The sequence below is a fragment of the Phalacrocorax aristotelis genome, chromosome 17, assembly GCF_949628215.1.
Source record: "Phalacrocorax aristotelis chromosome 17, bGulAri2.1, whole genome shotgun sequence".
Taxonomy (NCBI): Eukaryota; Metazoa; Chordata; class Aves; order Suliformes; family Phalacrocoracidae; genus Phalacrocorax; species Phalacrocorax aristotelis.
This window is the reverse complement of record NC_134292.1, coordinates 5,074,333-5,100,478: the sequence shown is the minus strand read 5'-3', so window position 1 is coordinate 5,100,478 and position 26,146 is coordinate 5,074,333. Positions and strand designations below refer to the sequence as shown.

Here is a 26,146-nt window from a genome sequence, read left to right as displayed (position 1 = left end):
ATTTTCAAACAGTTAGCAATATGGCTGTAGGGATTGTAAGGCTGGTTTGTTATCTTATTAGATAACTTACATAAAATATCCAAACCTGCGGAGACTCAGAGATTGAGTATTGCACTTCAGTACACAGCTGGAGAGAATAGTGTCTTTTCTTCTGTATTAGATGAGGAGGATCTCTCTTAATCCCGGTCTCTAGTCACTACTGCAGCATAAATATTTCCTAAAATTATATTAGTGCTAATCATATGAATGAGAATAGCCATAATATTGATCTTCATAATACTTAGGTTATTAAATTTGAGTTTGAAGGTAGTTTTGTGGGGCAATTCATAATAGTAAATCTCGTCAGCATGCATAAGCAGGGAAAACAAGCCACAGAGCAATAGCATTGCAAACCCAAGGAGAAATATATTCGAGAGTCTTCCATCCTACCACGAGACTGCACAGCAGACAGACACGTGTGAATAAGTCAGCAATGCCAGAACTGATGTTTTGCTAATCATTTGATAATCCCAAATGATCTTAATTATCTGAAAGGGGAGAAAGGCTTCGGCTGTTGAAACACCTTGTGGCAGTGTTTCTGTAAGGTATATGCACCACTCAGGGGCACTTTATTCCTGGAATATCTGCGCACACACCAAGGCAGGGATGCCCTCTGGTAGGATGAAGGTGGGCTTGCCTTCCACATACATATTTACTCAGGCTGTCCACATTCAGTTTGAGAGTCATGCGTACAGAAGGGGGAGGGTGTTAGCAGAGTATATCATGCTTGTAGCTGTTCCAGAGCCTCCTACCTGCCTCTGAGGAGACATGAGCATTGATGTTTGAGGTGCACAGAGATAATGGGGTGGCTGAAGCACCTTGCATGGCCTATGGTGGATTAAAGGAAACCTGAGAATGCTATCCTGTGAAGTGGCTTTATAATAGGGGACACAACAAGTCTTCCCAACTCTTCTAGCATGTAACAAATGGGGAATCAAGAGTGTGGAAGAGGCTGAATGCTACTATATAATAAGCTTACAGGATAATTGCCAATGGTATTTGGACTTAATTTTCTTCTGCAGAAGAGTCATAAAAATAAGTTCATTGTTTTCACTCTTGAGGTCTGAGATATTTGCGTCATGTCTTTAAAAATACAGCACTTTATCTCCCCGCTTGAACATAGGAACTCCACTGGTGGCCGTCATCTGTATGATTGTGGGCAGGCATCCGAAGGTAAAGACTTCATATCACAGCTGGAATAGAAGTAGCTCAGGTCTCCGTCAGAGTCTTGCAAGTGTTTCTACAACGGGGGTGGGATTTTCACTCATAGTGGTGGGGATTGTGAACTGAAAGGGGAGCAGATCTGGGGTAGTTCTACAGGGATGGTGGAAGGTAAATGACAGGATGGCAAAGTCTTTGCGCTTTAGGTGTAATAAAATTGTCCCAGTGAGGTAGAAAAATATTTTCTTCAAAGTAAGGTTTTGTCAAAATGCTTAATTTTGTTAGTAGTATAGTGTTTTGGGATGATGAACTGGATTCAACACATTTTTGAAGTCCTGGCCTCTCTGGTCACTAGTGACTATGGTGAAAGAGAGAGATCTAAGAAATGAGCTATTTTGACAAAATTTTGTTTAGTGAAAACATTACAAACTGTTCCAGGTTCTTCCAGGATGGAACAAAGCCAGATTCTGCAGCCCTGAAAGTAGCTACAAAAAGGAATAATCTCCTGGACAGTTCCAGCTGCAACTGAAGTCAGCGCTCTCCCAAACATGAGCGATTTAAGCTTTGTCTGGAGACACAAAACTGAAGCCCTTACCAATTACAGATGAGTTATCATCAGGTGCCACAGGGACAGCGCAAAGGGACTGAGTAGTAAAGGATTAGCCAGTGCGCACAGAAATATTGAGCAACTCACTACTACCTCCTATTGTGTTCATGCCAGTGGAAATCCTTCTTAGAATGGCATATTTTATTCAATTTTTAAGAGCTCTCAATTTTTCATTTAGGAAAGGAAGTTGGAGCAGTGTCCAATCTGTAATCAATCAGTCCGCCTTTGCAGAAAGGCTCTGAGGAAGCGCGCGTGCTCTCTGGTCCTTTATCTTCTCTGTGAACTCACAGAAATTATATTTCTGAATGGGATTAAGAGTGAGGGAGAGGGAGAACTACAGCCAGGGCAATGCTCAACTAAATCTTATAGACCGCCACCGTGTAGTAACTAGCCCTGCTGGAACTACCCCCAACCACAAATCTTCTGCCTCCGGTCAGAAGAAGCAGGTGATGTTTCAGGTAATCTCGGCCCAGAGCTAAAAAAGGTCTTTAAGCACTTTGTGTGGGTACTTAACTGCCTAAGTGCCAAGTTCCTGTAGATTTTAGTGGGCATTATAAAATCAGGAGCTTTTGAACAGGTTCTGTCACAATCTTAAATGAGGCCGTCCATAACGTAGGCCATAGATTTATTATCCCTGGTCATAAATCACTAGAAATACACAATGATAAAAGGAGAAATAACAGACACAGCCCATCCAGGGGTCTCAAATCCCTTCACAGCCATTACTTAGGGTTCCTTATGATAGCTGAGGAAAAGGCTGAGTTTTGTTAGTTTGTTTTGAATGAATAAATTAATCATTAGTAAAATATTATGCAGTTCATCAAATATATTATTCACTAGCTATTTGTCAAAATAACAGCTCAGTCATATATTATCAGAACTAAACATTTATAACGTGTGTATATCTAGTCATCAGATGATTTATTCAGGCTTTTGTGGAATGAGTTAGTTATTGACCAGTTTAAATCACCGCTCCCTTGGGAGGCAGAGATGTATTAGGTTGTGAGCTCTTGGTGAACGCGCGCCATCTTTTTCGCTCCTTTGTGGTTCAGCACCTGGCACCACAAGCAGAGCCTTGCATCTGGGTTTCTTTCTGACACTACCTCAATAAAAATAGTTAAAATTCAGTTTATCTATAGCCAATACCAGGTCTGTCTCAGGCAGGAAAATTCAACCACTGATTCAAGATCAGACTATGATCTGAGTTCTCCATATTCTTGCAGCCCCAAGTGCCTGAACTCAACACCAAGGTCCTCGTCCCTTCTTAGGTATCTCAACTGTTTAGTGTCTCTCCACCTCCCAGTTGCAGGAAAAGCGGGTTTAGGAAGCCCAGCTCACTGCTCTGTGTGATTGATCACACAATTTCGGTAATGCTGGGAAAGAACAGAGGAGCTCTTTACCAGGTCCCTCCCAGCTCTCTCTCCCATGCCAGCAAGCTGGCCTCCTTCCAAAAGTGCCTCAGCAGAGCGAAGCTACGTGACTGACACTCACTGACTCCCCTTGTCATTCGTGACCAGCATCCCAGAAGGCCGCAGCTTCTTCCATGCCTTTATTGGTGTCAAATATCACAGCCTCTCCTCTGGGTTTTATTAGGGAAGCTGATGCCAAATCACCCAGCTTCCTCCTACTCGATAAAAAATGTTTATAACCCAGTAAATTCTAACATATCAGCAGCTTGTTATGGAGGGAAAAGGTCACCGGGAGAGAAAGAAGAAAAAAAAAACGGTTGCCCTTCCATCAGAAATTCTGGCTGGGTATATATGAAGGAGTCAGCACCAGGAAAATATCTTTTAATATGATAAAGTCTCATAATAGAAAATGTTGCTGCAATACAGGCCTTGTTTCTTCAGATAAATATTTAATATAGATCACTAAAGATTAATCGAGTACAGAAAAGAGTCTCTCCTATGGTTGGTGTAACGAAAACATCTTCTCGTTAATTTATTATGGAGCCTGAAATGAGAAAAATCCTATAGAGAGAAATGCAGGGTACGGTTTCCATAGAGAAGCAGCGCACCGCACCAGAATTTATTTAGTGTGTGGGCAGAGGCCTTCCCAGAACCAGCTGCAGCGTGGCGTTCGCGTGATAAAAAATCCCAATGTAGGAAGAAGCCTCACAGACTCATCATGTTTTGCTGATCTGACTCCTGCAGTTCCCAGGCTTTCCAGAAATGGTGAGACCATAGCACCCATGGGCTCTCGAGAGCATGCTCCATCCCACACGAAGGCTGTACGATGGCATGTGTAACATCCCAAGCTGCTCCTCCAGGAAAGGGCATTCAGTCCTTTTACAGTAAGGTGGTGCCCTGAGCTCACTGCAGGGAGGGGAGCTCCCAGTCTGACCCTGAAGGATGTTTGCTTTAGCCAGAAGTCCCCGTAAGCATCTCCTTGACGGTTTGTCCAAGGCCCTGTGGCCATTTCACACTGTGCTCCCGACTGTATTGGCAGCAACAAATCCAGGGTGCTGGTGGGAGATTTCCTTTTCCCACGATGCTGGGATGTGTTTAGTCAGCTCCATTGTGATGCATAAATGACCCCTCTGCTTTTCTACAACATTGTCCACAGAAACCATCTTCCCAACCATTTTGCAGCATTAAATAGGGCAGTTACAGAGAATAAATCATAAATAGCAGCAGAGGCAGTATGAGGGAGAAAATAAGAGAGTCACAGGCAAGGGAGGAGAGAAAAAAAGACACAATTTCAGCTGAGACTGAAATGGAACAGAGCTGATGAGACAGAGAGATACATGAAGGTTGTTCCAGATGGCCAGCCCCACCGACGTGAAGCCTCTTGCACCACCACCATCCGCGATGTGTGAAGAAGGGGTGACCGCTTGCTCTTAGACGAGCAGTGGAAGTGGGCAGGAGAATCCGGCAGATCTGTCTGTGCTCAGGGATGAGGGAAATAGAGGAGCCCCCTCCTGAAATGCATGTTTTACAGACCAGAAACAACTCTGAAGGGAGGGAGTCTGTAATATTTCCCCACCTCTCCAACAAGCCATGTCTAGTTGTTTCTCTAGAGGTGAGGCTTTGTTTTCCTATTTGACCTTTCCCTCTGGACACTTTTCCTGTTTTAGGAACTTTTGTCTCAAGCAGTTGGCAAAACCCTAGTCCACATGTTTAGCTGTCCCCAGGAGAGAGGCCACGGGAAGGAAGGCTGAACCCCACCAGTCAGATCCTAGTCGTACTGCTCTGTGCATTGCTGGGAGGTATCCAGGAGATGTAGCTAGGAGGAAGATGGAAAAACCAAGGTTAGAAAAGGGTTGGCTTTAATTTTGTGGCATACACAATGCAGAATGTCTCTTCTGCTGCTGCCATGCCTAGCTGATCTCACAGGATAGCATTTTTTTGGCTCACATGGAGGACGGTGGAAGGACAGAGAGGCTTTAGCATCTGGTATCACAACCCAAGGGACATGGGACTAAAAGGACACTCCAGGGTCACAGTATCCCATCTCCCCCTCTGCCAGGCACAGCATTTTGCCATTTAAAGAATTACAGTCCTAAAACCCTAGGACAGTACGGGTGATCTCTTTGCAGACTGCATCTCCCAGGCCTCGGCTGCTCCCAGAACCCAAGTAACAACTGAAAACAACTGAAAATAATAATCCTCTCTAGTTCTACCACAGGCTGTTGGACTTGATACAGGTGTGACCGGATAGCAGGCTCTAGCCTGGGGCTATCCAGGGGAAAGACTGACCGATTTTTAATAGCAGCAGGGACCGTTGCAGTCATCTAATATAAAACTAATCTGTTTAGAACATTTATTTGTGGCGTGTGGCATGGATCTAGTCAGGAGAATTGCAACAGCTAAACTACCCCCAGGATAACCTGGGGCTGATCAAGGGGCTCCTATTTTCATCTCTGCAAACACTGACTGCACTGCAGTTCGGCCCTTGTCACCTTGGCAGGGGCTTTCATCAGCCATGCCCATCCGACTCTGTCTGTCATGCTTCGTACTCCCGCCGCGGTGAGCCACAGATATAATCTATGGAACACAAACATGATTTTATAATAAGTTTTCTATGCAGCCAGGATAAAATGCCAAACAGAATCAGAAAACAATCAGTCAGTGAAACTCAGTGCTGCTGATGAGTGCGCTGCTCGCAACGGTTCAGCGCCCGGGAAGATTGAGGCTTTAAATACAGCCACCACCTGCCCTTCCAAACACGGGGATAAGTGGGGCAAGGGGAGACGGGCAGGCAGGGGGATGAGGCTCAGGGAAGTGGGAATACCCAGTCCATCTCCTGTTGGGAGTAAGTTAAAACAGGAGCAATATCAGAGCTGCAAAAAGACACCCTGGTATGGTCGCTGCTTCTTAAATCCGGAGATCAGCATATTCTCCAGCAGCTGGGCTTCGTAGCAGCGCGAGGAGCAGGGACAAACGCGTCTGCTGCAGAGACGGTGTTTGGGTGAGATAAACATGCACTTGCCGTGGAGGCCTCTGGGTGATGCTCTTGCACAGGGCCGTACATTCCTCCCACTGTAGGCAGTTTTAGGAGGCCTCTCTCCCCCCATAAGGCTTTCAACAGCCCCTGCCCTGAACAAGTTGAAGTTTGCATCAGGTTCTATGTCCTGCCACAAGAATATGGGCTGTAGGACCCTAAATCTGTACTGCTCGGCACAATGCAACACCTGGGGGAGAGAAAAAAACAGAAAGCAGGGCTGGGAAGCATGAAGAGGGGGAAGTAACTCCACAGAAGAGCAGGAGAAAGAAGAAAACTGAGTGCCTTGGCAAGGAGGGGAGTGCCAAAAAGCATCCTGCTGGCCTGAGCAGCAGCTCAGCTAATCCGGCAGTTTACCCTAGTCCAGGAGAAGGTAGGACTGTATCCCAGGGGATAACTATCTAGCCCGTGGCACGAACTTTGACCTGTCCCCCTTCTTCCTGACACTTGCTCGTGCACTGGGGTTTGTGAGGTTTCTAGTCAGCACCAGGAAACATTGGGACTAGCTCTCTACCAGATTGCAGAGATATATAGATTTTTCTTTTCCTCCAGTATTTGTAAGAGTTGGGGGATTCATACTAGCTCTTTTCCTCTCTTCTTTATGTACTCCAGGCTTGAGTCATATTATTGTATAACCCACAACTTCCATTTAAAAAATAAGAATAGGCTGTTTTTTAGGATTGCGAAGAAAAGACAGAAGATATGAGTCTTTAAATCTCAAAACCCAGAAGGCAAATAAAAAGCATTGCAGATATTGTTGTTTTGCTCAGTAGATAAATATATACATATGCATGTGCTTCAAAATTCTGGGGTCCAGTTCATTATTTCTGAGCAGAGGCTCAGATGTGCAATAGCACATAATCCCTTATTCAGCCGTACGTACGGGTTGAGTTAGCACAGGAGCTGGTGCTATTACTTTGCCCAGCCCTCACCCCCTGAAAGAGGAGGTTTTCTCCTTAGCTTTTCTGCAGCATCTGATCCCCCTAGGCTGAGGTTCCAGTATGTTGCCTCAGAGAGATCCTGACTTCAACTTAGCACAGACAAAAAAGCCTATCATGAAAGAAAGCAGCGCAGGCAAAAGGGGAAGAACCAACCCCATAGAAGCTCCCACCCAGACTCAGCAAAGGATTCCCAAGTCACAATAAAAGCACAAAGCAGATACCTGCCAAGCCAAAATGAAAATCCAAGACATAAGAGCTCTTACTAAAGAACAACCCTCTTTAACCCTTATTTCACTTCCTACTAAACTTAGCCCCTCCAGAAAAACACAACCAAGCACCACCTCCACCTTGGGAAAAACCCAAAACAACAAACAAAGAAAAAACAATCCCAAAACCCAACCTTCCCCACACAGCTGACTTCTCTCTCCCCCTAAATAGATCTTGAATGGTGAGGCTATAAATTTATGCAGCTGGGTTTAGCCTGCTGTATAGGAGAGAGCCCTGTACTGGGGGTGTGTGTGTGCTGATTGTGCCCTTTGCTGAGCAGCAGGGTTCAACTCCAGCGCTGCCCCAAACCCTGGATTTTGATGCTTACAGCCCAGAGACCTGCTGGGCCTTGAGACTGCCGTCGCACATGGGGCTGGGTGCTGCCTGTGCTGAAGTTGAGGGGATTTTGCTCTTAACTTCGCCAGGACCCAAATTTCACATCTGGGCCTTAGCATGTGAGTGGATTTTGTGTTGTAACTGAATTATGCGATTCATGTGGACAGGTGCTTATGTGTCTCTGTGTGCATTGCAGGGCAGTTAGCAGCTTGCCTGTTCTGCCCTGTCACTGAACTTCCTCCTTCCACCATGTTGCAGATTTTATGCCCACAGCATGTGTATAACAACCTCTCTCAGCTATTTTAGGTGTGCTTGAAGCTCAGGGAGCTAAGGAAGTGCTCTAGTGGTCCATTTTACACTAAAATAGTCTCGGTCTCCTTTATCATCTGGCTATGGTATATTCATAAAATTGCAGGAATTCAGACAGGCACAACCTGAAGTGGTACAGATTAGCATCACTGGAGGCCTTAGAGGTCTTCAACCTTCTCCCCAGACCATCTGGCACATCCTTCTTTGCTGATTTGAACGCAATATAGTCAGCAATCAACATAACCTTCCCAAAGGAAGTGGTTTGCATTTCATTAGATTGATTTCACAGCCTTTGGGGTCCTATTACTTTGCAGAAGATAAATGCCACGGGTGAACATTTGATCCTCCTCCCCCTTGCTATAGAACAGGTCCAACTTCAGCTCACTCCATGTTTTGAAGCACGTGGCTCTTGTGTCCTCCCCAGAGGGCTGGGATTCAGGAATTTATGCGCAGTGGTGATTTTAAAGCATGTACTTCTGCCCCTGCTTCTCGTCTGTGACTGATGCGGGGCTGTGTTTGCACCTTGCCACCACCCCCCTTAGCGTTATGGAGTACGGTGCGGGGAGCAGCGCGCCCTGCTGAGCTGAGCCCCGAGCAGGCAGCACGGGCCCTGGGCAGGGGAGTTTATTGGCACAGGAAAAATGGGCAGCTGCCTGAGGCAAGTTTGGCCGTGACCCCCCATCTGGTAGCGTTATGTAATGGTCGGACTTGAGGATGTTAAGGGTCTTTTCCAACCTAAATGATTCCATGATTCCATCTACTTTAGTCATTGCTGGCAAAATTATTTCTCCTGACTCCAGATCTGGGTTAATTTTGTTCATGCTGTGCAGTATGCTAGATCTCCTCCCGGGAAAAGTTGTTCGTCTCTTGCTGCCTTGGCTTCTGTGTCTACACTGACATGTTTGTTTAAAAGTGATTCTGTGAAACGTGCTTTGAGATCCATGTATCAAAGTCACAAATAACAGCTAAAGGAAACATGACTCATGACTGGGAAATTGCTACGCACGTGCCCGAATAACGTCGTGCTTCAAAGCTTCACAAACAGATCCCAGAAAACAAAAGCACTTGCATTCACTAGTCTCTGTTCCCTGGACAGGACAGGACAAAAATAAAGCTCTTCTTTTATGAAATGTTGCATGAAAAGCATGGTTGTCTTTTTATTGCAGGCCACTTTGCAGCATGCAAAAAAAAATTGCTTTTCTTCAAGAGTTTGTGAATTTTTATTTTATTGTAGTCTTTTTATTTCTTCCATCAAAACATGTCTGAATTTGAAGTGGCATGACTAGGAATGAAAATTAAATACATCAAAACTGATTTTTGTTGAAATGAGATTTTGGAGCAACCAGGGAATGTTCAAGGCTATCTCACTGCTTATGTTCAGTTTTTTTGCTAAAGAGGGATATAGTCTGAGGAAATGGGTCACCTTTTTCCTAGAGAAAACTTCTTCAATTTTACTGTAATTCTGAAATGTCAGAGGCTTTTTGGGACAGGCTTTTTTTTTTAATCTTGAACAAAGAACAAATGTCTCTGATTATGGATGGCTTGAATTTTGCTGCAGCTATATGCCGCAGCCTAATTTTTTTAGCCTTTCATCTCTCACCTTATTCTTTTTGCCAGTATTTTCAGGCCCAGACACTGTCTCAATCCTATGCTGAGAGGGGTCTCTGCATATAACCACCGTCTATATCCCTGCTTGCTGCATGTCACTGTTAAAATAGCAACCCTTGGCAAGTGGCCTGAATGTAACAGCACAGCTTGAAAAACACAGGGATGTTGAGCCACAGCTTTTAGGGTGAAGGCACAGAAACGCGTGTCCTGAGGAACCGTGAGGAGGAACCACTGTTTTCTCCTAAACCAACTTGGAGGAAGCAATGTCACAACGCTATAGGAATAAAGTAGCAAGGATCAGTGTGGGAAGGGAGGGTGGTTTTATTTTACAATGACAAAACAGGTTTTGTTCACTGGCACTCTCATACCTCCTCCCTGTACTCATGAATGCTTTCTGCAGGATCCCTTGCAACGACATGGGTAACGAAGGATGCCAGTCCCCATAACATTTCCTGGGTTATTCTGAGGCTGGTGATCATGTGTTGGATCTGGGTGTGCCTTTAGGAGCAGCCAGTGATTGTCCCTCTGTCCTGTTGCACCTCTGCAAGTCATGATTTCCCTACATATTCTCTAAATGCAGCCTGGAGCGTGCCCTTCCATCTGACAGATATTCCCTGGCAGGGAAGGGTAGGGACCCCCTTCACTTCACTTAACCTGGACAAAAGCCCTTCAACACTCCTGCAGCAAGAGATCCCTGGTGTAAACAGGTGGCTTTGCCAACTGCTGTCTTTAGGCATCCAAGCTGCCCACCAGCACCTGCCTTACATGAGTGTTAGTGTCTCCATCAGCTGAGAATGACTCAGGGGTGAGGGGGTGGGTGAGAGGGGACAGCTTTCCCATCACTGCCTGCTCTTGCTGAGCCCACAAGTGTGGTAGCTGTGCCCCGGTGCCTCTGCCAGGACTGCCTTGAGGGCACAGCTGGGTGGAGGAGGTAGGAGGGGCTTTGTATTTAAACATCACATTCTTTTTTTTTCCTCCTGACATGGTGAATTTGAGCCTTTGCCAAGCGAGTAGCACAACTGACCGGAGGGGGGGTGATGGCTCCATTTTCTAACAACAGTTCAAGTTTTGAAACATGGTTTCATGCTGCGTTGGAGAAAATTTTGTTCTTTTTGAGAAAAAGGGCAATCAAGGCTAAATTTCCAATACTTACTTTCATGCTTAAGTTGCCAGTAGTGCAGTAGCCAGGTACCTTAGCCTGTAGCATGAGAAATTAATGTTCAAGTCCACATTTCTCATAGTTTTTTTAATCTGAATTAACTGTGAATCATGATAAGAGCAAAGCTGGGGGCTGTGGTGTCACAGGCTGGGGTTATCAGCTTGCTACAGCTAAAATTAGGAAAAAACCCTGTAGTTCATACACCTGTATCTTCAGGAAATGAAGTAAGTGCAATTTAATGAAATGACTTGTTCCAAACTATGTTCTTGTTGCAGCCTTTGGTTCATGCTGTTGTGCTCATATGAACACTGAAAGGCATTTGTGACCCAGTCTAGATGGTGCATTTTGGGGCAGGACAGGCCTAGCTTGCTGAGGAGCTCCATGGGGTAAGGAGTGCTCACCATGACTTAGTGTGGGCCAATCTTCCCCTGGCAGATTTGTTACCTGCTCTATAAATGCAAATCTGTCTGCCTGTCTTCCATTTCAAACTTGCTTTCAAAAGTAACAGATAAAAGTACTTTCATGTGCTATTTAAGCCATATAAGGAGGGATTTCATCAAGAGTTTAATCCTCTATCTTACTAGAGTCCCTGCAAACACTTCAATGTGAAAAGGTCTTGGTTGGTTGGTTGGTTTTTTTCAGTTGCTACAGCACAAGACTAAACAATGTGGGGCCTTTTCCTGTCCTTGTCCTGTGCTTCTATACAGCCTTAGCTAACTGTCTCACCATCCTATGTCTTAGCTTCCCTTCCAGCCTGTTGTTGGCTAAGTCTGATTGGCTGATGTAAGCTGTCAGCTCTCTGGACAAAGATCATGTGTTGAGCAAAGGACCGCACAAGAATGGTATTGGAAGAAGCTTGGAGAGGAGAACCTAAAATTTTACCAGTTATCCCAGGTTTCCTCAAGACTATCTAAAATTCTTTCAATGACTCAGATGTTCCCATCTGTTGCTTCAAAAGTGCTGTTCTTTGAAAGTGTCTTCTTGACAGCTCCTTGACTTCCCGCGGTCTGCTTGATCCTGAATTCTGGGTTAAACTCATAGAAACATAAATCCAGGAGACCATGCTATGAAAAGTATCACTACTGTTGTAATTATAACTATAGAAATCAAAATGTCTGTTTCATAGATGAGTTTCTCTAGGCTACTTCAGGTATTTTAGTGGAGAATTGTTCTGGCTGCATCTCTTGTGATTTTTATCATAATCTACAGTGAAGGAATAGGTGCCTCTATGTTGTCCATTCCAGTGCTTGGAGCGCAGGGCCCTGCAGCCTATTAGAATAGCTTCCTCAGTAGCTTAATAAACCATGTCTGGTTTAGGTAACCTTATAGGAATAAAACAGCAACAGAACAGAACATTTCCTACTGTTGATAATGTTTGTTAAGCTGCAGCGGTGCTAACAACGCTGGGAGCTCTTGTAGAGATGTCACTCCGGCTTCTAGCAGCTAGTGTCAACCACTATGTAAATTGTAGTGGCTTAGAAGTGCCGTCAGCCCAATGCTGAAAACAGCTGAAATGGTGTTAACAGGAATGGGAACTACTTACAAGCAAGTCTCCAGGGTGGACAAGGCTTAAGTAGCTTGGTGTTGGAAAGGGTATATCTAGTGCCTGAGATGTGTGCTGTTTGCAACGAAATCTGCACAAAGAACTTTACGGGGGAAGCCGAGTGGGATAAATGGCCCGCAGGCAGTGAGCAGTGTAACCTGATGGGTGTAATGAAAGGGCATTGTAGCAGCTGACTCAAGTGAAACATGGGACAGGTCAGTAGATGTCAGATGAAGGTCGCTGGTGAGTTTACTATGTATTCAAGAACACTAGATGTTATTATGTGTCATCTGAGGATGTATAAACACGTAACTTGGAGGTGACCCCATTCAGCTGAAGGGTAGCAACCTACTCTGCCATGCTCGCTTGCAGTTGTCTGATCACAGTGGTAGTTATGTTTAGATTTGAAGTCAGAGCTAGGGATCATAGCCATGTCCTGGCCATGATCAGATTTAATAGTAGGCAAACTTACTGATGACCAAATTTAATGACCCATCTTTTAACTTGTACTTACCTATGCTGAATCACTCTGCTTTGAGTCTCTAGTAATAAATTTATTCCAGCTTGATTTCTTTTAAACAAATTGATCTTTTCAGGACCCAACAATTACACGTTGCCTCCTAAGAGACCCAAGCGTAGTCCCATCCTAAAAAAGAACAGAAGACTCAGTCATGTTTGTCTGGTTTTTAATTCAGTGCTGGAACAATCTGTTTACAAAGGCACTTTCAAGATTGCATGAGATCCACCTAACTTTGAAATAATTTTCTTTCTTTTTGCTTCTTGCAAACTCCATGTCATTCTGGACCTACTATTTGCACCCCTCTCCTACAAAAAAAACCAACACTTTTCGAGTTTCCAACCCTGGAACTGTTTAATATTTTTAAGAAAAATATCAGAGAGATGAAAACAAAACTCCATTTGTACAGGAAAATCCAACAGGCTCAAATGATTGCCCAGAAAAGGGGAAGTAGTTGATATTTCAGACACCTCAGCCAACACCAAGCACATGCCAAAGTATAGACCAAGAGAAAAAAACAACAGAAAATTCTTTCATTTTCCTGTGGAGACAGGTGAAAGAGTAAGTAGTCCAACAGCAGCGCTGTTTTATTTCTGCTGTATGTTTCCGTTGAATGATCCAATCATTGATGGTCTTCTTGGGTTCAGTCCTACCCAGGGAAATGCCCCTGTAGGAATAAAACTGCTGCAGACAGCACAGCATTTATCAATAGATCAATAGTCAATTTATTTATCTTATTCACCTGACAGCTGTCATATGTCAGCCTGTCTGCTTGCCTGGTTGTTATGCAAAATGCTGTAGACTTTCAGCCTAAATGGTTTCTTTTTCATACTAGTCTAGAATTAGATTTTTTTTTCTCTTTCTTACAGCAGAGCTTCATCCTCTGTCTAATTTGGAACGAGTTTGAATCTACAGACTAGAGTTTTCTTAAATAGATTAGGGGGGATGAGTGCCAAACCCTCAGAGGAAACTAATTCTTGTAGGTCCTTTGAAAAGCTTGGTTTTGAAGACTGACTTCTTCATGCTGGCCTAGATAGAGAAGAGGCCAAGCTGCTGAAGGAATATTACACTGCTCAGCCTGGGGCTGTCTGGCATTTTGAGGGCACAGACTAGAAATAAAACATCACTGACCCCACCATAATCACAGATACCCTGTACAGACTCACATTAAGCCAGGTCTGGCAGTAAAAGATAAGCATTATAGTGCTGTTGTCATGCTTGTGTCCTGCCCCCATGGCATTGTTTGCAGAGTGAAGGGCTCACAGTAACCTGGAAGAGCTATCACCCTGAGGACTGAAGATAACCATTACTTTGTTCAGCCCATGATGGGAACAATTAGGCTGAGAAAAGGAAAGAGAAAACAAAACAAAGACCCCAAACCAACAGCTCTGTTTTAGGAGCATCTGGGAGGATTATGGAGGTCTTTCAGCTAAGTTCCTGATGCTAACACAAAACTTGGGTGAGTTTTTTTGGTGGTGTTTGTTTTTTTTTTAACCTGGACAAGGCCTAAAATCTGTCTGTTTTGGTTCACACTAATTCTAACAGCTAATCACACTTGCCTGCAACATATATAGGGGGAATCGAAAATATCTGTCTTAATGATTGTGAGGTGCTTGGATGAAAATAAGAGGCAGAGACTTGTCTAGACAGGTGCCATTGTGTATACACCAAAATCCAAGAGAGCAAGAAGGCTTTAGGAGTTCTCTGACCCGGGACATCAGAAAGTCAGTGTGTGCAATGTGCCAAGTAAAGGACATTAAGCAATGTTTGTGTCTTGCTGTTACTGAAGAGGGAGTTGCCTTTGGAAAGGCTCTGTCTGTTCATCACCTGTGGGAGCAGTTGATGGTGCTTGAGCAATGATCTATAAAAAAAGATAGCCACTGAACAGAAAGGAGCTGGTGCCTTCTCCTTGCCCAGTTCCCAGGGAATGGTGGGGCTGGTCCCGCCTGAGTGTACACTGTGAGTGGGGTGCACTAACTGCCCTGCAGGCCCTGAAGGCAATATATCCATGCAGCAGCAGGAGGTGTTAGGGCGTTCTAGTTAGCGTGACAGTTATAGACTTTGTTCGGTGTCTTCCTGCTCTGCTTTTTTTCCTTTTTCCTTTTTCAAACACACTGTGTTTTGGTAATTGTTTAATGCATTTAATTTCTTTCTGGTTTTAAGTGCCAGCCCCTGAGGTCTGCACTGAACTTGTTTCTTCACTTACATCCTTTGGTTGTCTTGGCCATTTGAAGATGGGGAATTTAATTTGCTCTGACAGCCTCTCTCTTTCAGACTTCTCTCCCTGGGTAGAGATGCTCTTGCTCTTGGATTCTCCTAGACACTCTGCTGGTGCAGTGGAGGGTCTGGGTGATGCACCCATTCCAGGCTTGTGACTTTTCCTCTCTCTTCAGCATTTTTCCGCCTTTTTTATGTTTCCCTGGAGGGGTCATAGTGCTAATGAGCACTGAGACATCCCTAGTGGCTCCTTCTGTCTCTGACACGCATGGCCTTGATGGTGAGCTCATTACTGTGAACTCTGAAGAGGCAAGTATTTTCTCAGATGTAGCTGTATACAAATAAAATATATCCTCTTACTGTGACAGGGAGGAAGGCCTGAAATATGTGTTTCTGCCTCTGTGAGGCAGTGCTTCATTCCTCTTTTTGCTCTCACCTCCCTTCCCCCTTGCATTAGCACTTCCTACCCCTTCCAGCCATCAGAAGAGTAGGCTCTTCAGTGCTTTCACCAGACATTAGAGAGCACACTCCCCTCTGCTGACCTGGCAGGCGTTTTCCTGGGTACACTCCACATTAGCATGGGCTGTCTACACTGGCGAGACATTAGAACATAAACAAGTGCCTCTCCCCCACTACTCAGACGTTAGGTCATAATTTCTTCTTATACTGTCTCTGCATCAGGGATACAGACTCTTCCTCCTCCTTGCTAAGAGGTTTATCATCTTTCTGAAGCCCTTAAAAGCTTCCCCACTGGCAGAAGTTCAGGTCCTTGCTAGGGATTTCCCCTGAGGGTCAGAAGGCTGTACTAATCCTAACCAGATCGTGGAGTGCCATCATAATCCTGGTCAAGTCTTTGCAACTTCTTCACCTGGAAAGCGAGCAAGCAACAGTGCAATATTTCTCTTTTATAAAGTGCCTTGAGACCTGTAGAGGCCTCACCTCTGCTTTCCAGGCAATGGCATTGAGGCTGTGCAGTCACTGGTCGTTCTGAGAAGCAATGATCAGTGAAATGGCATCTGAGAAGGATTTCTGGGAGGAAAGACTTCAGTGCCCTTTGGTACACATCATCCATGAATCCAAGGCCTTGGTAGATCCTCCAGAGAATCACAGATTCAAGGATTCAGCGGTGACAAACACAGAAGAATATGCTTACCTAGCCCGGTGTCATGGATTCAGTCTTGGCCAATAGCAGCTGCTTCTGTGGAAAATGCAATTACGTCTAGCATTGGAAGCTAATAGAAAACCTGTTCATGGAGGTGTTTCTTGACAGACTTCAAGAGTTACAGGCTGGATCATTCCCTAAGGCCAGAGCTATACTCTTCCCTGCAAATATCTTTCTTTTTTTTAATCACCTCAATAACTCTAAGTGATTTCACTGGCCATATCTATTAATGTTAAGTCTATTTTCCAAAATTGTACCATAATCTTGGCCTCAGGTGCATCTTACAGCACAGAGTTCTATAGGTTGTATGGAAGACTGCTAGTATTTAGAGGGTTTTCAGTGTAAAATATTCGTAACTGGGGAAGCCAAGTTTAAAATGTGTTTGTGGGCATTAATCAGGAATCCTAACAGTACCAAATCATTTGCTTGACCAATCCCAACCAATCAAGAGCACAGAAAGAGATAATACAGCCAAATACTATGCAAAACCTTAAAAAAACCCAAAAACAAACTTTAAGAATGTCACTAAGTAAACTCAAATAATGCATAAATTAGAGGGAATTGCGACTGGCTCATGGATATTCTATGAGCAGAAGATAAACATCTAAGTTAGTTGCATAAATTATTCATCATAAGGTATTTGCTCAGCTTTTCTCATCAGCTATGAAAGCCACACATCCAAGCATTTGGAAAGCATAATAGAAGTGGGCTTTCACCTCAGTGATATGCCCTAGGAGTAGGAAGCCCTGGGGAGGGATGGCTTGCATAAGAGCTGAGTGGAGAAAGTCTCCTTCATTATGGTGTTATAGATGTGGGTTCTGCTAAGGACTTCTCTACTCCATGAATGGTGACTGGAAATGTTCCTCGGCAGCAGGCGACATTGAAGATATGGCAAAGAATTCTTCTAAACTCCTCCTTTTGCCTCCTGCGAGTGGTGTTGTGAGACGATGCTGGACTCGATATAAAAAATTAACACACTGCTTACCAAAATTTCATTCTGTTCCTACCTTCTCCCATCTTTATTACCCACCACTATCCAGTTCAGGGTCCTAACCGTAACAGTTTGCCCTGTCCACCCCACACCCTAAATGGAGGCACCCCTAGGGTTTGGGTGTTGATAGATCAATAGGGCCCTTCTTGAAGAGTTGCACATTTCAACTCCACAGTCTTTGCTTTGGAATAGGTAACTTCACAGTAACAAAAGCAAACTGTCCGTACTCTGTCTGGGAACATGAAGCATTCTTCCAGCCCTCTCTGAAAATGTGCTGGCTCTGGAGGGCTCTAGTCCCTCCTGACTTTGTTGATAATGCTTGCAGGAAGCAGTAATCTGAGAGCAAAATGTGCCTGAGCTTACAGGAAGTAATAATTGTCTCTTTGGAGAGGAAGCACAGATGGCATTTTTCCTATGCTTTCGGGTTATGATCTTTATGATAGTAACGTGGGAATCTCTATTTATTATAAATCCTTGCCTGTCTTTTAGCATCCAGGGCTGCATCTTCCCATACAGTGTAACCACTGTACCCTGAAGGGACCCTATCTTCTTCATGTGAAGAGGATTTTCTTGTATAGACAGGTTTGGGATCACCATTCTAATAATGACTGATGAGAACCACCTTTCTGTAGTGTCAGAGAGAAGCTATCTGCCTTTACTTTTAAGGTTCTACCTATCATTAAAAGCAACCATAGGACCACCAAATGTATCTTTTCCACAGATACTAAGTATTGGACTTTTACACTACTCTTGGACAGCAGAGGAAAAAGTATATTCTGCACCATATAGTGAATACATGGACATTGGTAATGCACTCGCTGTCTGCAGATAACTTTATAGCCAATGGTCTATGTCTTCTCTAGTCCTGGTATTAAGAACATAATCTATGGGGGTTTGGGTCTGGGGTTTTTTTTGGCCTTTTGACAGAGGTTTTTCTAGGAAAGACCGAAGTTTCTGTGGATTTCAAGGTTTGACACTAATGACTCTTAAGATATTGTAAGAGGGGTGTTTTATTTTGGCATTTTTACTTGGCTTGTGAAAGCCTAGGAGTTACAGAGGGGGCATTAGCTCAGGTGTAGGGAGATATTTTGGAGTAAAAAGCTGCACTTTGCTCTTTTAATCAATGCAATCGCTGTTAGACAGCCTGGAGTGTTGTGACGGGGTGCAATCAAAATAAATGCATGCATAATTGCATCAAGTATAACAGCCTAAGACACATAAAGTGGACTGGGTGTAGAATCAACCTGGGGAAAAAAAGATCTGGTTTGTGATCCTGGCTTTGCAACTGACTTACAGCATCTCTTAAATCTGCCTGCATGTCAGGTTCTCTACCAGCGAAGTGGGATTGCAGGTGTGAGCTGACACACATTGATAGAAAGTGCCACGTCACTGCCAGATATTGTCATTCCTATTATTTAAATGGAACCTTTGTCTTAAACCCGAGTTACAGGAATAAGTGAATGAAAAGTGATAAAGAAGCCTGTGACTTGATTATCTGGGAGATGGCTTAAGATAGTGCAGGTGTGTTGTTGGAGAGTGGTTATAAATAATATCCTTTCCTTTTAAGAAGGCCTTGCTCAATATTTTTCAAAGGACATTAATAGGTTTCTCATCTTTTAGGTGCTCAGCTGGTGATGTATTTCAGAGGCCTGATTTTTAGATCACAGGTGTGCAAGGTTTTCTCTAGACATTTCCCTCTCTGTTGTTTCAAAATGGATACCCGCAATAAAGCGCTGCTTTTGCAAACATTAACTTTTTTCCCCCAGTTCCTATCAGTTTAAAGGAAGGGATTTGAAAATGACTTTATCGTTTTGTGTTCTTTTTTTTTTTTTTAAATAAAAACAAACAAAACCTCCATTTTCATCCTGGCCTCTGCTTATATCGGAATCGATTCTTCTAGATGGTTTATCAAGCATATTGTTTTTCAAAATGAACTTTTGCTGTACTCCCTGGTGCTGAAAGATTAAGATGTTTGGAGAAAGTATTTCCTCCAGCCTTGCTTTGCAAAAGCAGTAGCTACAAGGAAGGCTTGTGGACATGGGGACATAGCAATGATCGGAGTGGCCTGGATCTACAATCTGTCTAACTGACCAGCATTTTTGCTGACAGAAACCAGAATTTGCTGCTTTATGGAGAAGTGTAAGACCCCAGAGAGTGTGAGGGTGAAAGGACCAGGCTGCTTTCTTTGCAGGGAAGCGCAGCCCTCTGCCAGGCATCTCTGGAGACTCTGAGAGTGCCTCCCTATCAGCCCAGACCCCGATCCTGAAAGTGTGTTTTTGTTGTGCAGTAATGTGTTGCTTTTCCTCTTCTCCCCTTCCCCTTCCGTCTAGCCTTGTGGCCTCACGTGTGTATCCGTGTGGGGGTGTCCAACAGGATTGTCCCCTTCACCATCTGCCTCCCCTGCCCTCGGTGGCTCTCCCTGCCCCTCAGGACTCAAAGCCTCACCCCTGTTGTGTTCCTGTGTTGTCGCCTAGGGAGTTTGCCCGTTGGAAGGTGAGGAACACAGCCATCGAGCGGAGGGACCTGCTCCACAATCCACTGCCCCTGATGCCTGAGTTTCAGAGGAGCATCCGCCTCCTGGGCAGGAGACCCACCACGCAGCAGTTCATTGATACCATCATCAAAAAGTACGGCACCCACATCCTCATCTCTGCCACCCTGGGAGGTAGGTGGCAACCTGGGCTGTTTTCGTACGTGGGTGCCAGTGGCGGGGCGGTGAAGGCACAGGACAGCACCTGCAAACTTTGGCCGCGTTGTGTGAATTCTGGCTGGTAGCAAAGAGCCAGGCTGCACCTCCCCAAGCCAAAGCCCGTCTCATCGTCAGGTGGTGTGAAAACCCCCAGAGAACAAATAGCCTTTGCAAATGAATTCACAGCGCAATACATGTGAGTTCAGTGCCTGTGATACATGTGCACCTGTGCTCCTCTGACAACAGCATGTGTGTACCGGTGTGCGTCAAGATAAACATGCTTCATTTAGCCGGGGAGCCTGTCTGTCATTCCTGCGCCCCTGTCCTTCATTTGACAATAGAGTGTGTTGATCCCTCTTTTTTTCAGAATGAAACCAAATGCAGAAGGAAAAAAATGTCCTTTCTTGCTGGAACTGGAGGAATTTTAAAGAGCTCCAGGAAAAGGGAGTTGAAGGAGTTGGGCAGCGAGTGTGTGAGCAGGGGGAGAGATGGCCAGAAAGGCCTGTGCTGCATGCATAAATAAAAGCAGTAACATGAAGCAGACTTTTGAAAGAACACGACAGTTAAGTAAAACGTATATGCAAGGAGTGGAGAGGGGCTTGACTGTGCAAGCAGAGTACATCAGTGATGACATAAACTCTACTGTAGGGCCTTTAATCCCTGTATGTGCACTGCTGTTGGTGCCGCATAAACAATTCAAGTACTGAGTACTGCAAACAGGAGGGATGAAATTCAGCAACTCCTCTTGATATTTGCTGCTGATTTTTTTCTCTTGTGCTACTTTTACCCCTTTGGGGTGTGCATTTAAATGCCTTTCTTTTGAGAACTACTCTCTGTGAGAGGGAGTCTGCAGTGGTAAAGGGTCTTAATTTTAGTAGAGAATGTGTTGCTGATGCTGCTTCTAAAGTACCTGACCTCCAGCCTTGCCACACTGCAAAATTTGTAGTGAACTTTGAGGAATTTCTGGCCATCTGTCTGCTCCCAAAACACTCAGACAAGATGTAGATGAGATTAGATGTGTGCATGTGACCCATGCACAAATTAGGTGGCAGGTAAATTGGCATGGTTCCACTGAAGTCAAATGGCCTCTTGTGTGGCAAATGTCCTTCAAAGAACCTCGGGCTGCTCCTCCAGTCCAGGCATTCAAACCGTCTGCTCCATCAGCGAGAAATGTGAGAGAAAGCAGGTTTCCATGCACTGAAGAGTACAAGTGGCTGCCTGCATCAGGCCGTAATGAAGTCTGTGTCAAGATAAACTCCTTTTTATTGAGGAAATCGCTTTTCAGGACCATATTTTACAGAGCCCAAGCCAGCCAAGTAAGAATCCAAAGAAGTGTTGAGAGGGGTTTTTTTTGTGGGTTACTTTTCTTTCCATGATATGCCTTTTTCTTCTTGCCACTCACATCTCTGGAAATTGAAAATAAGAAAGAACTTTGATGGTAAAATATATTTTTAATTTTGCCTGGGTAAGGTTGTAAATTATTCACAGTGGCTTGTTTCTTCTCCTGATTTTACAACACAACAGTTTTAAATATGTAGTAGTTTGTAACGAGAACTGGTGTTGGAGAGGAGTGCTAAATGCTCCATCAGCCCAGAGCATGGTGAGCAATGGTGGGGGAGAAAAGAAGGATTTATCTTGGCAATGGCAGTCCCAGAGAAAATGTAGATGAAGCTGAACATGCATTATGCAAGGACGACACACTCTAATCACAGTCTGAGGACTAAACAAGACCACTGGGATATAAAAACAGGCATGTCCTGGCACCCCTCCTCTCCCAGGACCTCAGGTCTCCTCAGAAAAGTTACAAGAATTCTGCTTTGGATTACAGCGGTTTGTAAACCTAGCCTGATGTCTTATTAGGTTGCAAACAAGTGACAAACACACAGGAAATTGTTTGCTTTTAGATGCCAGCTGTTGCATGGACCCCAGGAGGCTGGGTGATGGATCAGGCCAGCCCACCTGAATGCAGCAGCTATTTTTACCTGGCCACATGAGGAACAGCTCTGATGCCTTTCAACCTACAGAGCAGCTGGGTCCCCCGGAGCCTAATAAAAAACCAGCTCTGCTCCAGTTTAGTTCTGACAAAGGGATTGGTGAAGGGTCATTTTGAGGGCATCCATGTTCTGGAATGGAGCACACAGAGCTGAGAGCCAATTTGCAGAGAAAGCCCTGAAGGAAAGACAGCTTTGAACATAGCATCCGCTTAATAAACGAGAAATTAAGACTTAATAATGCAGCAAAAGTCTATTAACCTCTTGTGATCTAAGGGTTGCTTTCTCATGTGCACTCTCTATGGGGATGCTGTGCTTTTCCAGGTCTGCACACATGTACGCAGAATAGGTTTCCAGCAACATTATTTCTGTTCAGCACTCTTCACTCCTAGGGACAGTATTTGTCCCTCAGGAGAAGCATCAGATATCTTGGGCTTTACTTTCCAGTTTTCTTCTTCTTCCTCCCAGAGGAGGGGTCCAAACACCTCAGGGAGGAAAAATGGCAGCTTTTGTGTGTTCCTCCTGTCTGATGTCTAGGAGCTGTCTCAGCTGCTCATTGCCCACTTCACGTTGTCTGTGAACTGAAAGCTAACAGCGGATCTCTTGGTGAGCCAAAACAACTGTTACTGCCTGATGCAGTTCAACCCACGCGTCTTGGTTGCTCTCTGTCCAAGGGATCTCCAGTCTCGACATTCCTCTACTAAAATGAAGTGGTCTGGACTGAAAAGGTCCTGATTTTTAGGTGTTGGCTATTAAAAGAAGGCATGATATTTTTCCACAGACAGCTGGGTTTTTTTTTTCCAGTTCCTGGAATTGAAGAAGAATTGGGACCTGGATCCCACAGGTTTCTCTGAGAATCACAGCTAAGGGGAGAATTATTCCAGGTCTTCCCTCTCCTTTCACAGCACTGTGAAATGGAGACAAAGCATCATTTATGTTTGCAGCATCTCCATTATAGACAAGTACTCCCATTACATGGGAGATACAAAACTTTTGGCTCAAATTACACTTTCACACCATTCCAGCCTATCTTCCCTCAGCCCACTTGGCTAACTCCCACGCAGATGTCCTTTTGGTGGCAAAGGAGTTGCGTCATGAAAAGTCACAAAATCTGACTTTCCTTCAAATCCACCTGTAAAACTCACCTCGGAGATGAAACCTGAAAATGCATTGACAGCAGCCGGGCATCTGGTGTGCGTGACCGCTGTTGCTCACACAAATCACAGTCATCTTATTACCTTGTGCTTTGCTGGCTGTTTGTTGTGTACACCTGTTGTTGTGTCTCATCAGATATGTGGGTTTTAAATCCTCCGGGACAGGAACCATCTTTCTGCTGTTTGTGTGGATAGAGCCTGATGTGACAGAGCCTTGATCCCTGCCAAGGGCTGCTCACTCTGCTCAGGGCATGATAATGCTAACGGTGATACAGGAAATCAAAGTTGGTCATTTTCCAGGGCAATGTTTTTGTGAGAAGTAACAATGACAATACTGTTATCACTACAACTTTGATCATGGTCAAAGGATAGTATGCTATTTTTAACAAAATATTGAAGACAGAAAGTTTTACATGCCAAACTTCTCCACTTAGTTCCTATGAAGCCAATTAAAAGATTTCAACTGATCAATTCTTTTGATGAAAAGTATCTTATTTCCACCAAAAATTTCCATTTTTCATCTCAAAACCAAAGGCTCAATCCTCAACATATCAATCGCTTGGAAAACTGAAATCCAATAAAAATATTTTGATTTTCAGCCAGAATATTTTTGGTTTGTTTTCAGGCATTTGGCTTCCAGATGAAAGCTGGAAAGTTTCCAGGGAAAGCAAGGGGAAGGGCTTGCTGGTTTTTTTCATGTGTGCAATAAAAGAAATTATTTGGACAAATCAAATGATTTCAGCTAATATGAATTTTTAAGAAAAGTAAGTGCTTGTACTCTTAAAATAATGCAAAAATGTTGAAGAGCAAAATATTTCTTGGCCTAAGAAGAGGTGGTACATTTTTTCTGACCATGCTATTATTGCCAGAGGCAATGTATTCGTCAGTGGTTCATTTATCAAATCAGAACAAGTACCATTCTTCTTATTAAGAGAGCTATGTAGAAATGGCACATTCCTGCCCTACGTATCTATTCTCTTCATTTATTAAAATCAGAACTTCAGCTGTTAGGAATGCGGGATGGTATTCTACCTTTTTACTCCTTTTATATTTCCAGCCTTCTCTTAAGAATGAACTGGATTTTAATCTGGCGTATACAGCACAAACTGAACTTTTAGGTAAATATAACTTCCCAGCTTTGTGTCCTTTTCACATATCTTCTGTTAGATTCAGGTTTCTGCTAATGTTTAGGATGTATGGGGCTATCAGGTCTTAACTGTTTCACTCCCAGATTCTCTGTGATTACTGACTGAAAATCACCTGTTGTCCTTTATCTTGCACAATATTTTTCACTCTCCACTTAAACTCACTGGGTGAGTCTTTAGGAGAGGAAAGAAACGCAGAAAGGGTGGTCAGTTTAACTTAAATTTCTCATATTCTCTTTCCTCTGATCGCTGTCCTTCACTCAGCCCCCGGGCCTTACCTTTTTGCACAGTCACGGGAAATTAAAGGGGTAAAACTAGCATTTGTTTGTCCTCTGTACCCACCTATGTACCTGTGTCCTATTTGCAACTTAAATCATTGTTTGTTTCTTCTAGAAATCAGATCAGAGAGAATTGCATAAAGGTGGCATCTTCTCTGGTCAGGAGTGCATTGTTCCGGAGGTGCTGCCCACCGAGAAACGCATTCCTAAAGTGGGACAAATGGTCTGAATCCTTTACAACAGTTGTGGTAAAGCTATGCTGGCTACTAAACACCCACAGCGTTGTCCAGTCAATTCAGTGGAGGTGATCTACAAGTGTGGCTAAATAGAGAGGGAAGCTCATATACACCACACTGAGGTTCTTGTACTCGTGAGGAAGGGTGGGTTCATTTAAGAGTGCTTTAGGTGTTGGACTTTTCTTTCTTATATGCAACATGTGACGTCATGAGTTCCTGCTAAGATGACCCTACACGGCAGCTTCCTGGGCCTTACTGAGATCTCCTTTTCTTTGTGCCGCAGGAGAGGAGGCCTTGACCATGTACATGGACAAAAGCCGCCTTGACAGAAAGTCAGGAAACGCTACCCAGAGCGTCGAAGCATTGCACCAGCTTGCTTCCTCCTACTTTGTAGACCGTGATGGCACCATGAGGAGACTCCATGAGATCCAGATCTCTACCGGAGCAATCAAGGTACTGTATCTTGCCTTGGGAAGAGAAAGAAGGCTGTGTGTCCATACCAATACCGTAGGGATTTGGGGCAGGACTTTGCCAGTCCAGCGTGATGTCTTTTTTGATCCAAGTTGTTTTGTTTCCACACTAATTTCCCAGGATGAATTGTTTTCTTGTAGACCTTACAGAAGAATTTATTTCCCCAGGGCCAGTAGTATCTGGAAAGAGGTGGGCATTCAGTGTGATGGTTGCGTAGGATAGGAGGCTTCCACTATGTGTGGCAGTGACCCCTGGGAAGGAGAGAGGGAGCAGATAATCCCGATCAGTGGTCGAAGTTGGAAGGGAAAGGTAGGGCTGTGAAATGGGCAACCCGGTGCAACCCAGAAGTATTTTCCTCTTGTGGGTGTAAGACTGCTAAGCATATCCCAGATGAATTTACTACGAGAAAAGGTGACAAACTCAGTGTGGCATTACTGAGGCATCTGGAATGAAATGGACTGAGAGACAGCTTGGGGGTTGCAGCAGAAAGGAAGGGAAGCTGTTCAGAGCATACAAAACAGGGAAAATGGCTCTGCAGACAAAGGCTGCCTTCTATGAAAGCAATCATCCTATACTGGGGAGGGATTTTATTGTTGCAGAGTTAGCTCCAGGGAAGTCGATGTGGATGGAGTCATCATTGTTAGCCATTTCTGAAAGGTTTCAGCCCTTGCTATTGTTCTGTGGTGTCTCATGGCTGAGTCTGTTCCCTTCTGGATGGGAAATCGAATTGAGATATTGAAACAGTGACAGCAGATAATCACCCTGTGTGAATTCAGAAGGGGAGCTCTCCTTCATGGCTGGAAACCAACAGCACTGTAGGTCATCTGTGCCTCCATCTATCCTCAGCACAAGGATGGCGTGCACATATGTTATGGGAGCACC

The 26,146-nt window shown here is 44.3% G+C and overlaps 1 protein-coding gene across 1 annotated transcript in view; it reads left to right on the top strand.

Annotated features, from left to right (window-relative positions):
• Window positions 1–26,146, top strand: part of BRINP1 (BMP/retinoic acid inducible neural specific 1) — an 88,374-nt gene that overhangs the window by 40,347 nt on the left and 21,881 nt on the right. The window contains exons 3-4 of the mRNA XM_075112057.1: window positions 19,775–19,965; window positions 25,077–25,246. Of these exons, the coding sequence (XP_074968158.1) occupies window positions 19,775–19,965; window positions 25,077–25,246 (361 nt within the window). The remainder of the gene's footprint in view (window positions 1–19,774; window positions 19,966–25,076; window positions 25,247–26,146) is intronic.